The following is a 12,072-nucleotide window of genomic DNA, read 5'->3' on the forward strand; positions in this document are numbered from 1 at the left end:
TCCTGCTGCTTTCCTAAATCACCTCATAGTTTAGGGAACACTTATAGTAGATCCCCTATGTTTTTTTTTTTATCCTGATGGCAACCAAGGAAGGGCCAGGGCAATGTGCCCATTTTACAGATGAGGAAACTGGAGCTGAGAATTGTCCTCAAGGGACTATAATTCAAGGCTACACTACACATTTTGGTTATACTGGTATACTGTTTGTTCTCAAATGTGAACCTGCATAAAAATCATCTAGCATTGGGGGGCGGGGTGGGTAGGGGACTGATGGTGAAAATAGAGATTCCTGAGCACTTAGAAATTCTAAATTGGCAAGGCTGGGTGGACCCAAAGTTAACCAGTGCCCAGGTGATTCTGAAGCCGGGTGCTGAGGACTCCTTTTAGAGACCCAGGGCCTCCATGCTGTACTCTGTGTAGCCTCAGCCAGTAGTCTGTTCCTTTCCTAACCTTTCTCAGCACCTGTTCTGGGCCAGACCAGTGTCGGGAGGAGGCCCTGTTGGAGCTCCCAGTCTGATAGGAGAGGCAGATGGAGCAACTGAATGTGTGGTCAGTGTTGGAACAGAGGCAGCCTTGAGCAATGGAGGAAGTGAGTAATTACAACCCTGGAGGGCTCTCTGGAGGAAGTCGTGTTTATTCTTGCCCTAGGGATATGATCCTTGTTTGTGTATTAGCTTCTTTTTCTTTATTTTTTTATTTTTTTCCCTTTGGATCATCCCCACCAGATGGCAGGCAAGTTCATAGAAATGATCAAGTCTCACATCTCTGCCCTCAGAGCTGGCACAAGGCCTGGCACAGAGAGGACAATATTGGTCAAATCAGCTGACCTGAGCAATGAGAAATGGCTGATGGAGAGGTCCCAGGGCCTCTGGATTAAATGCATTTTCATGCTCAGCACCCTCACCTCTTCCCTTTGTGAGTTCTAACATGGAGTTAATGGTGGAAATTCCTCATCATATTCCAAACATTTGTTATCTCTGTTCCTCTTTTCACTAAACCGAGCTCTTCAAGGTCTGAATTAAGAATGGGGCACAGAGCAGGCTCTCAAAACGTTTGCTGAATAAATGGGTGAAATGAATGAGTTCAAGCAGATGCTGTGCATTGACTATTGAAGAGATTCCGGCTAAAAGGGGGCTTACAGGAAAGCCCCACGCTGTATTGGGCCAGATGTCCCTCCCCACTTCCTAGCAGTCCCCTTCTGCTCAGGCTCAGGGGCAGAGGGACAAGGCAGGTGCAGGATTTGAAAGTAAACGGTATAGGTGGGGCAAGTTGAGGATGTGAGCCGCAGCTGGGGCTTTGGAGGTGGGGCTGGACTTAGAAAAGAGGAAGGGCAGTTTCTAGCGATCCGAACTGAGGTTGTTGGGGCTACAGGTGGCGGAGTCTAGGGGTCACGTGAGGTCTGCGTATGGTGTGAAGTGCAGAATGGACCCTCTGCCCTAAAGGTCTCCACATATCAGCAGGATGCGGTGCGTCGGGGTGGGAGCGGGGCCACCACGCCTCGGGTAGGGACAGTCCCGGCTGGGGGCGGGGAGTGCGAAATCGCCCGGCACCGCCCCGACAAAGCCTGCGCGCGCCCGGTGCCGCGATTGGCCGCGCCTCCTCGCGCCGACGCCCCGACCCGCCCACTGCCGCCGGTCCGGCGCGCTGCAGCCAATGGGCCCCGTCGCCGTCCCCTACGTCACAGTCTGGACAGCCAATGGTGAGAGCGCTCGGCGGCTCGTGGCTCTTTCGCGGCAAAAAGGATTTGGCGCGTAAAAGTGGCCGGGACTTTGCAGGCAGCGGCGGCCGGGGGCGGAGCGGGATCGAGCCCTCGCCGCGGCCTGCCGCCATGGGCCCGCGCCGCCGCCGCCGCCTGCCACCCGGGCCGCGCGGGCCGTGAGCGCCATGGCCGTGGCCCCCGCAGGCGGCCCATGCGCGCCGGCACTGGAGGCCCTGCTCGGGGCCGGCGCGCTGCGGCTGCTCGACTCCTCGCAGATCGTCATCATCTCCACCGCGCAGGACGCCAGCGCCCCGCCGGCCCCCGCCGCGCCCGCTGCCGGCCCCCGCGACCCCGACCTGCTGCTCTTCGCCACGCCGCAGGCGCCCCGGCCCACACCCAGCGCGCCGCGCCCTGCGCTCGGCCGCCCGCCGGTACGGACAGCAGGGACCTCGGGCCGTGTGCGCGTCGGGACCCCCTTGCAGACCCGGGCGGGGCGCGCTTTTTGGCCCGGAGGCAACAGGGGCGGGGGAGGGGGGGTGGGCCGAAGCTCCCGGGCTGGGCGGGACCGAGCCTGGGTGGGGCCTCAAGGCCCCGCCCCAGGGTGCGGGGTGACCTCGGGCCAGTCCCTGTTTGCTCCTCTGCTGCGGGCCTCAGCTTCCCAGAGCCGCTTGAGGGTCAGAATCAGTGGTAATAATGGCCCACGTGTATTAAGTTGGCGTTGCATGCATGCCAGGTCTCTGGCAGACTTTGAGCCAGCTAAAACTCACAACCATGCTGTGAGCTCAGTGTTGTCACTGTGCCCATCTGAACTGAGGCCCAGAGAGGGGAAGTGACTTGCCCCCGGTCATACGGCTGCAAGTGGTGGGGCTGGGATTTGAACTGAAGCCTGCTGGCTCCAGACCAGAACTCGTGGCAGGGTAGTGGGGATGGCTCCTTGGGGAGGTGAAGAGGGGGTGTCCTGGGGCCAGACTGTTGAGTCATTGAGGAGACCCTCCTTCCTCCCTAGAGCCTCCACTGCCAGGTGCAGGCCTGGGCCTCTGGGCCTCTGGGGACAGGCCTCCTGGCTGGGAGGCCTTCTCTGCAGGGGCGGGGTGGCTGGGCCAGCTGCTGATCCCCTCCCTCTGCCTGTCCTTCCATCTGCCACCCTCCACCCTCACAGGCCCTGGTTGCCATGGAGCCTCATTAATCAGGCAGGCAGACCCCTAGGCCCCCAGGGAAGTACTGGGTGGGCTGAGCCTCTGGGAGCTGGAATGGAGGCCCCCAGTGCCAGGAGAGAGTAAACATCCCAGGGAGATGGCTTGATAAAGTGTTCCCTGAGCAGCAAGAGGCTCAAGAGCAATTTGGACTGGGGAGCGGGGGAGCCCAAAAAGAGGTTGCTGAATTACAGGGGAGAAGGGTGCAGAGGCCTGAAGCTTGGACCCGTGGGCTGCAGGACTGGGTGTGGAGACCAGTTTGACTGGCAGAGCCTGTGGGTGAAGGTGGGGCATGGAAGGCTGGCAGGGGGCAGGGGGCCCAGGCCAGCCAGGCAGGATGGGGTCTCAGCAGGGGGCTTGGAGCGAGTGGGAGGGGTGAGGCAGAGCCAGGGCAAGGAGGTGGAAGCTGTCCAACTGCTTATGGGGGCCTGGGTGGCAGCTGGTCCCTGAGGCATCCCGGCAAGTCTCTCCTAACTCCCTTGGCCCCTCGCCCAGTGCTGCCTTCCTTCCGGAATCACCAAGATGTTAATAACAATAGGAGCCACCATTGTTTTGAGACTGTTTTGTGTGTCAGGCTGTGTGCCAAGCACTTCATCCAGTTAACTCTCAACATCCATCCCCTTTTACAGAGAGGGAAGCTGAGACCCAGGAATGGTAGGTCGTTCAGCTAGTGAAATGGAGGGACCATTCCAGACTTCCTGAGCAGTTAACCAATTAGCCACAGGGATGCTTTGCCCCCTGGAGATGCTAATAGAGGTTGAAGGAAGTTCAGGGACCCTTCTGATGGGTGAAGGGAAGAGGATTGTACCAAGGGGCAGGTCACCTATATCCCCGTGGCCTTTCTATGCAGGTGCCAGCCTGGGACCTGGACCTGCAAACTGAGTACTTAGCAGACCCCCAGGGCTGTAGAGGCTGAGCTCCAGGTTCTGAGGGACTGCCAGAGACTGGGCTGAGGACACGTGCTCCACCCCACCCTCAGCGGTGTCAGGGGCTGCTGCCCTGTAGGCCCGAGCATTCCATTCATTCAACTGTTGTTGAGTTAGTGAACGCCCAAGAGGTACTAGACACAGGCACTTAAGGAGCCTCTGCCCTCACAGCACTGAAGCACTAGTAGCCATTTTCTGCGGGGGGTGCGGGTGGTGAGGGCTGGCACCATGCTGGAGCTGAAGTCCAGAAACATGGGCCTAGCACTGGCCCTCCACCACTGCCCCCTCTTGTACCTCTGGGTAGCCACTGGCCAATTCAGCTGTGACCTCCTCTGACCTTCTGCACTGGCATTGGTTTGGGGCAGTCTTTGAAGCCAGCCACAGGTTCAGCTTCAGCATCAGTGAGCATTCATTGAGCACCTCTTGCATACACAAGTTTCTATACAATTCAGCTGTTTTTTCTGGCCCTTCCCATCCACTTCTTTCCTGTTGTCATGGCTGTTAAAAAATAAGTTAAGTAGGGGCACCTGGGTGGCTCAGTGGGTTAAAGCCTCTGCCTTCTGCTCAGGTCAGAATCCCAGGGTGCTGGGATCAAGCCCCGCATCCAGCTCTCTGCTCAGCGGGAAGCCTGCTTCCCTTCCTCTCTCTCTGCCTGCCTCTCTGCCTACTTGTGATCTCTGTCTGTCAAATAAATAAAAAATCTTTAAAAAAAAAAAAAAACAAGTTAAATATTATAGACATTTACTATACAAAAAGAGTTAAGAGACCAAAAAGTTAGATGCCAACCCATCCATTTTTCCTTCTACTTTCTTTTCCTAAGCCTGTTTTTTTTTTTTTTTTAGGTGGTTGTGACAGTTTTCTTTTTCTTAAGTTTTAGAAATTGTAGTTTTCCCTTTATTTCTATGTATAAACAGTGGGTCATCCACCTTGATAAGATACCATAACAGTCCCCATGGTGGTCCCCACCCACACACCTTCCGGAGTTTACTCCTAGAATGGATTCTGAAATATGGGAAACTAAACCAGAGAAAGATGTTTCATGAGATTTTTTTTAATCTAAAAAGGGATCCGATCAATGCATGGCCCTCTAACAATGTTTTTCTTGTCATTGTCTTTGAGTGGATTCTATGTCACCCTCTCTCAGGCCTTGACAGCTACATGGTATTCCAGGGGCCAGACGAGCCACACTTTTTTGGGGCTCCCCTTCCACAGATGGTTGGTGGAGTGGTCCAGATTTTTTCGCCAGGATTCTGTGTGTCTTCAGCTTTGCCTTTCTTTTTTTTTTTTAAAGATTTTATTTTTTTGACAGAGATCACGAGAAGGCAGTTCAGCGCTGCCTTTTTAGGCTCCTGTGCCAAGCTGTCTAGAGAGCAGTGGCAGAAATGGACATCTGCTTGAGCCCTTGCTTCAGGGTGTGGCACTGACCTGGCTTCAGGGTGGGCAGGGGTCTGAGGAACAGGGAGAAGAGGAGGGGTGCTGTTGGCAGGTGCACACTAGGTTCAGGCCCAAGGGACAAGGCTGGCATTCGGGGGCTGGCTTCTGGACTAGACAGCAGGGAGGCAGGGCACGTGGCAGATAGGAACGTGGGCTCTGTGCCAGCCTGTTAGGGCTCACCTCCTGGCCCTTGCTCTCACCAAACGATTTTTCTGAGGTGCAGACCCCCGGGGAAGGGGAGGTCATCACGGCATCTGTTGCAAGGTCTGGACAGAGGGTTTGATGACTGAAAGCAGGGAACGCTGTTCTTTAGCGGAGCTCAGTGCACAAGAGGCACTTGGCCTGTGTGAGTGCTTCTACCCCCCGGGATGCCCGAGGGCACCCACGAGCGTGCAAACACGCTAGTTAGCACCAGGCCCCACAGCGGACGGTGAGGATTCAGGCCCAGCGCCTGCCTCTGAGGGGTCACTGTCTTCCGGGTGAGACAGACGCGTCTCCGGAAATTTGTAGGAAGAGATAATGTGGGCAAAGCTTGGGTTTGACACACTTTGGCAGGAGAAGAGGCCCGGTCATTGCGGCATCAGAAGGACCGAAGTAATGGGTGAGGTGCTTGCCCACAGAGGTGGAAAGAATCCGTGTGAAGAGGAGGGAGGGAGGTGAGGGCTCTTCTGGGAGGGAAGCCCCGTGGGCTAAGGCTTGGAGGCAGAGGTTTGTGAGAAAACTCATCTCAGCAGAAGTTCACGCGGAGAAGTGGCAGGAGGGTACTAGGCTGGAAAGGGACAGATGGAGGTGGGGAGGAGACTGACTGTGGTGATGAGATTTCTTGGCATCCAGATGTGATGAGGGCATGGCCGCCTTAATGAGGTTCTAGCTCAGGAAACCCTGTGGGTGAGGGAGGGGTAGGTTTGGCTGGTGTGAGTCAGGATGGGCCTGAGATCCCTGTGGGACTTGGGGGCAATCTCCATCCTCCAGTGTATGTGACTAAATCCGAGAGCGTTCTGGATGGGAATCCTGGCTCAGCCGCTACCTGGCCATCTGGCCTTGGGCCTTTCTGGACTTCAGTTACTTTATTTGTAAAATGGAATCATGATTATTATTATTTTTAAAGATTTTATGTATTTATTTGACAGAGAGAGAGCACCAGAGTGCACAAGCAGGGGGAGCAGCAGAGGGAGAGGGAGAAGCAGACGCCCCCTGAGCAGGGAGCCCGATGCGGGGCTCTATCCCAGGACCCTGAGATCATGACCTAAGCTGAAGGCAAATGCCCAACCGACTGAGGCACCCAGGCGCCCCGAAACAGAGCCATTATTGTGCTGCTGATCCATAGGACAGAATGAATTAACATGTGCAAATCATGTGGTGAGCGCTAACGGCCACCATGTTCACAGAAACCAGAGAGGAGGTGACTTGCCCAAGGGACCTGGAGCCAGATGACTTAAAACAACAAGCACTTAACTAATACAACACTGTGTGTTAATGATACTACAATTGAAATTAAAAACTTAATTAAAAAACACCCCAGTAACAAACATTCATTATCATACAGACTTGGTGGGGCAGGAATTCAGAGGAGGCTTAGCTTAGTGCTTCTGGCTCAGGATCTGAGGTTGGAGGACTTGTTTCTAAGACTCACACTGCTGCTGGAGGAGGCCTCAGTGCCTTGCCACTTGGGCCTGTGGGACATGGCCGCGGCTCTCCCCAGGGCGAGTGGTCCAATGTAGGAAGGAAGAAGGAAGCTCCAGCGCGTCTCTGACCCAGTCCAAGAGGCGACTTGTCATCACCCCCATCACACTGCTCCTTGGAAGCAAGTTACCAGATCTGGCCCATACTTAAGGCGAAAAGAATTAGGCCCCATTTTTTTGAAAAGAAGAGTATCAAGAAATTTGTTGACCTCTTTTATTTTAAGATTTTTATTTATTTGACAGAGAGAGACAAAGCGAGAGAGAGAACACAAGCAGAGGGAGAGGGAGAGGGAGAAGCAGGCTTCCTGCTGAGCAGGGAGCTCGATCCCAGGACCCTGGGATCATGACCTGAACCCAAGGCAGACGCTTAACGCCTGAGCCACCCAGGTGCCCCTACAAACCTCTTTTAAAACTACCACAAGGGGCCAACTGAGCTCAGTTGGCTGGGCAACTGCCTTTAGCTCAGGTCATGGTGCTGGAGTTCCCAGGATCGAGTCCCACATCCGGCTCCCTGCTCGGCGGGGAGTCTGCTTCTCCCTCTGACCCTCCCCTATCTCATGCCCTTTCTCTCTCATTCTCTCTCTCTCAAATAAATAAATAAAATCTTAAAAAAAATAAAACCACCACAGGCACCAGGGAAGTAGTGGCAGAGCTAGAACTCCTGTTGAGTGACCTGTTCCGTGTGGTAGGATTGTGTCCCCTGGGATCTCCCCGACCCTCACACACTGAGGCAGCCTACTATACACGGTGGGGCACAGGTGGCCCAGGAGCACCAAGCCCTGAGCCAGGTCTCCTGAGGCCTCACTCCTGATTCTTGGGCATCTTCCCATTGTTTCTGCTGCAGGTAAAGCGGAGGTTGGACCTGGAAACAGACCATCAGTACCTGGCTGAGAGCAGCGGGCCGGCCCGGGGCAGAGGTCGCCACCCAGGAAAAGGTACCCACAGAGCTTGGGCTGCAGCAGGCCCTCTGACAGGGCCCAAGTTGGGGGTGTGGACGGACAAACACTCTAGCAAAGTAAGCTCCGGTCTGTGAGGCCTGGCCCTGAGCCAGGTCTGGGGGCCCCCGAGGGGCAGCTGGAGTGGCCACCTGTCATGGCTTCTGCAGGCCCTGGGGGGTGGGGAGTTCCCCAGCCAGAAGAGGAATGTTGTGTGGTTGGCAGGCAGCAGCCCCAGGCCCTCCCTGTTGGCTTCGCCAAGGGGAAGGTGCCATCTGCCCATCCCCCGCATCTTCCTGCCCTGCCTGGAAGGCTCGCTGGCTGGGTGTGGGGGTGGTGCTGAGGGCGCCCTCCGTCCTGGACCCCCAGGTGTGAAATCCCCAGGGGAGAAGTCACGCTATGAGACCTCGCTGAATCTGACCACGAAGCGCTTCCTGGAGCTGCTGAGCCGCTCAGCCGATGGCGTTGTTGATCTGAACTGGGCCGCCGAGGTGCTGAAGGTGCAGAAACGGCGCATCTATGACATCACCAATGTCCTCGAGGGCATCCAGCTCATTGCCAAGAAGTCCAAGAACCACATCCAGTGGCTGTAGGTACCAGCCACTCGGGAGGGCAGGCGGAGGCTGGGGCCCGGGGCCGGGCCAGCGTACAGGAGCTGATGGCAATCACCACCGTGGCTGTCCGCATCCTCGCATCCTCGTGTCTAGCTGGGGAAACCACAGCTTGGGGGGGAGGTGGCTTCCCTGAGGAAAGTCCGCAGATGCTACACCTGCAGCCCCGTGCGCCGTCCTGTATTTCTTCGCCTGGCGAGCCACCGTCCAGATCAGGATGAAGAACATGTCCAGCACCACAGAAAGTTCCCTGGGCTCCTTCCCAGTGTTGCCCACCCCTCCTACCCTAGGTGATGGCCGTTCTGCCTTCTCTTGCCGTCAGTGGGATTGTCTAACACAACTGTTTGGTTCTTGTTAATTCTTGTTTTGTTTTTCCCCCCTCACCCCCTTCCCTGGCCGTGCTAGTCCCCTCTCTGGAACACATCTTTTTTAGTTTTTGGTGGATCATTCCCTTCTGCATCATTTTTCTTTTCTTTTTACTTGACACGTCCTGGAAGTGCGTCCGTGTCTGTACATCTGATACGTTCTCGTCCTTTTATATGCTCTTACAGTTTTCCGTGGCATGCCTATGTCATCATCTACCTCTCCTGCCCCCTGGAAGGGACATGTCGGTATTTACAGCCGTCCAGGCCCAAATTCAGACCCCTGCTAGGCTGACTTGGAGGCCAGCTTCCGCTCTCTGCTGTTTCCCAGCCGAGGTGCCAGACCCAGAGAGGGATGAAGGCTTGCTTGGGCCTCCCAGGATGGGCAGCAGCAGACCGGGTGCTGAGGGTTAGGGCTCCCGGGTTGGGAGCTGCAGACCCTCCCTTTGCCACCTGCAGAGGCAGCCACGCGGCAGTGGGGATCGGCGGGCGGCTGGAGGGCCTGACCCAAGACCTGCGGCAGCTCCAGGAGAGCGAGCGGCAGCTGGACCATCTGATCCATCTCTGCACCACCCAACTGCGGCTGCTCTCTGAGGACGCTGACAGCCAGCGATATCCTTGGACTGTCAGGGGAGCTGCCGGGGGCTGGGCAGGACCGTTGGGTGCGGCCCTGGGCCCTGAGTTCAGGAGGGGCTCTGGCTTTGGTTGCCAGTTCTGGGCTGAGTGCTTCCTTGGTGTTAGGCTGGATGAGTTACAGAGCCCCTCTGAGCCTCAGCTTCATCTGCATGAGAGGGGATGAGAGCAGGGGGAGGGAAAAGCAGACTCCCCGCTGAGCAGGGAGTCCGATATGGGGCTCGATCCCAGGATCCAGAGATCATGACCTGGGCCGAAGGCAGAGGCTTAACTGACTGAGCCATCTAGGCACCCCGCAAATTCTGTTTATCAGTTTTAGAGACAACCACCAAGTGACACCAAGATCGTGGGTCAGAATAAATGCTCAGCAGCAGGCGTGGAGTTGTGTTAAGTAACCTACATCAAATTATTGCAGGCAGTCATCATTACCTTGGGATTAGGTGGGTGGAATGATGTCATTGTACAGATGTGGAAACTGAGGCTCAAGGGTGTGAGACAGACTCAAGCACCAACTGTGTGCCAGGCCCTGGGGTGGGGTATGAAGAGGACAGGACAGACTAAATAGGTATGGGTTCTTACGAACTCTCTGGGTGGGTGAGCCAGAGGTCAAAGGTCATGTGGTCCTTGACTCCACCAACCCTGGCCTACGTGACCTGCCAGGACCTTCGTAGTATTGCAGACCCTGCAGAGCAGATGGTCATGGTGATCAAGGCCCCTCCTGAGACCCAGCTCCAAGCCGTAGACTCCTCAGAGGTGAGACCCAGGACTCCAGACCTGCCCAGGACAGGCTGGGCGGGGTTGGTGGTCCGCTGAGCCTCCATTCACCCTGCCTGCTGCCTCCACCCAGACCTTTCAGATCTCCCTTAAGAGCAAACAAGGCCCCATTGATGTTTTCCTGTGCCCTGAGGAGAGTGCAGGCGGGATCAGCCCTGGGAAGACCCCATCCCAGGGGACAGCCTCTGGGGAGGAGGACAGGGCAGTTGACCCTGCCACCACAGTGCCACCGCCATCATCTCCCCCCTCGTCCCCTGCTGCGGATCCCAGCCAGTCCCTGCTCAGCCTGGAGCAAGGTGGGTGAAGGGTGGGTGGGTGCGGTGGGTCAGTGTCCCCCTCCCAGTGGGGTGGGCAGGCACGATAGCCCCCTCTGCCCTCCCTGCGGGCCGTCCCCGGCCTGTGATGCTCCCCCATCTCCCCAGAACCTCTGCTTTCCCGGATGGGCGGCCTGCGGGCCCCTGTGGACGAGGACCGCCTGTCCCCGCTGGTGGCGGCCGACTCTCTCCTGGAACATGTGCGGGAGGACTTCTCCGGCCTCCTCCCTGAGGAGTTCATCAGCCTGTCCCCCCCCCATGAGGCCCTCGACTACCACTTTGGCCTTGAGGAGGGTGAGGGCATCAGAGACCTCTTCGACTGTGACTTTGGGGACCTTACCCCTCTGGATTTCTGACGGGGCTCGGGGGGACCAGGGCCTCCGGAGATGCCCACCCTGTCTTTGCAGTCCTGGAGCCCCCTGCCCCTGGCCGTCCTCCCATCCCGATTGGAAACGTTTAATTTATACCCCTCTCCCCTATCTCCAGAAGCTTCTAGCTCTGGAGTCTGGCTACTGCCAGGAGGCTGAGCAAGCCAGGAAGGGAAGGATTCTGTTTGTGGTGTGTATGTGCATGCACCCGGCACCCAACATGTGTGTCCACGGGGTGAGTGGTGTGTGAGCATGTGTGTGTGCGTGTACCGGGGAATGAAGGTGAACACATCTGTGCGTGCACTGAAAACACGCCCCAGTGTGTCCACGTGTGTGTGCATGAGTCCATGTGTGCGCGTGGTGGGGGCTCTAACTGCACTTTTGGTCTCCTTGCTCCAGGGGCCCCACGAGGCCCAGGGTGGCCACCTGCCCCCAGAATCCTGCGTGCTGACCAGGCCAGGTGGCGAGGCCTTGGCTTGCTTGTTTGCAGGACAGCAAGAGCACTTCTGTCGTCTTAAAGGTTTTTCTGATTGAAGCTTTAATGGAGCGTTATTTATTTATCAAGGCCTCTTTGGCAAGCTTGGGGCACCAGCAAAGGGTAGGAGGGATGTGGGACCGATGCCCCAACTCCTTATACCCCTGAACGGGGCAGGGGTCCCTGAGCTGTTCTTTGCCCTACTCCGAAGGAGCTGAGGCCCGAGCGGTTTATTTATTGGGAAAGTGAGGGAGGGAGACAGACTGACTGACTGACAGCCATGGGTGGATCAAGGGGGTGGTCCCTCCCCAGGGGGTCACTGCAGGGCCCCACCTTCCCCCCAGGATGGATGTGAGATGGGAAGGGTGAGTGGGGGACCTTCACTGACAGGGTGGGCAGAAGGGGTGGGTGAAGGGTGCCATTAGCCCAGACCACAGGGGCCCCTCTGCCCCACTTGTTGCTCTGCCCCCCCCCTCCAATCTGCACTTTGATTTGCCTTCCTAACCGCTCTGTTCCCTCCTGCTTTGGTTTTAATAAATATTTTGATGGTGTTTGGGCTGGGTTTTGGGACTATGTACTGGGAGCAGACGTGGGGGTGGGAGAGGTCTGGGTTGCTGGGGAAATGCCCCTTGTCTACTTCCCCTCTCCCAGCCCCTGGTTGGTGTC

At 56.8% G+C, this 12,072-nt stretch overlaps 1 protein-coding gene across 1 annotated transcript; it reads left to right on the top strand.

The window, feature by feature from the left end:
- The first annotated feature begins 1,864 nt into the window (after nucleotides 1-1,864).
- LOC111141556 (E2F transcription factor 1) lies at nucleotides 1,865-11,959 on the top strand. The gene is made up of 8 exons (XM_022494183.1): nucleotides 1,865-2,130; nucleotides 7,779-7,869; nucleotides 8,239-8,458; nucleotides 9,302-9,454; nucleotides 10,114-10,228; nucleotides 10,323-10,545; nucleotides 10,672-10,857; nucleotides 11,331-11,959. Exons 1-8 carry the CDS (start codon nucleotides 1,885-1,887, stop codon nucleotides 11,447-11,449), a joined length of 1,353 nt encoding a protein of 450 aa, XP_022349891.1. The 5' UTR covers nucleotides 1,865-1,884; the 3' UTR covers nucleotides 11,450-11,959.
- Nucleotides 11,960-12,072: the final 113 nt, after the last annotated feature.

Source organism: Enhydra lutris, unplaced genomic scaffold, assembly GCF_002288905.1.
Source record: "Enhydra lutris kenyoni isolate GAN:26980312 unplaced genomic scaffold, ASM228890v2 scaffoldscaffold6, whole genome shotgun sequence".
Classification (NCBI taxonomy): Eukaryota; Metazoa; Chordata; class Mammalia; order Carnivora; family Mustelidae; genus Enhydra; species Enhydra lutris.

Excerpts from the sequence above, each read along its gene's own strand:
- LOC111141556 (XM_022494183.1), top strand. The coding sequence starts at position 1,885 with ATGGCCGTGGCCCCCGCAGGCGGCCCATGCGCGCCGGCACTGGAGGCC. Across the intron at positions 2,131-7,778 it reads CTGCGCTCGGCCGCCCGCCG|GTAAAGCGGAGGTTGGACCT; the intron begins GTACGGACAGCA and ends TTTCTGCTGCAG. Across the intron at positions 10,546-10,671 it reads CCTGCTCAGCCTGGAGCAAG|AACCTCTGCTTTCCCGGATG; the intron begins GTGGGTGAAGGG and ends CCATCTCCCCAG.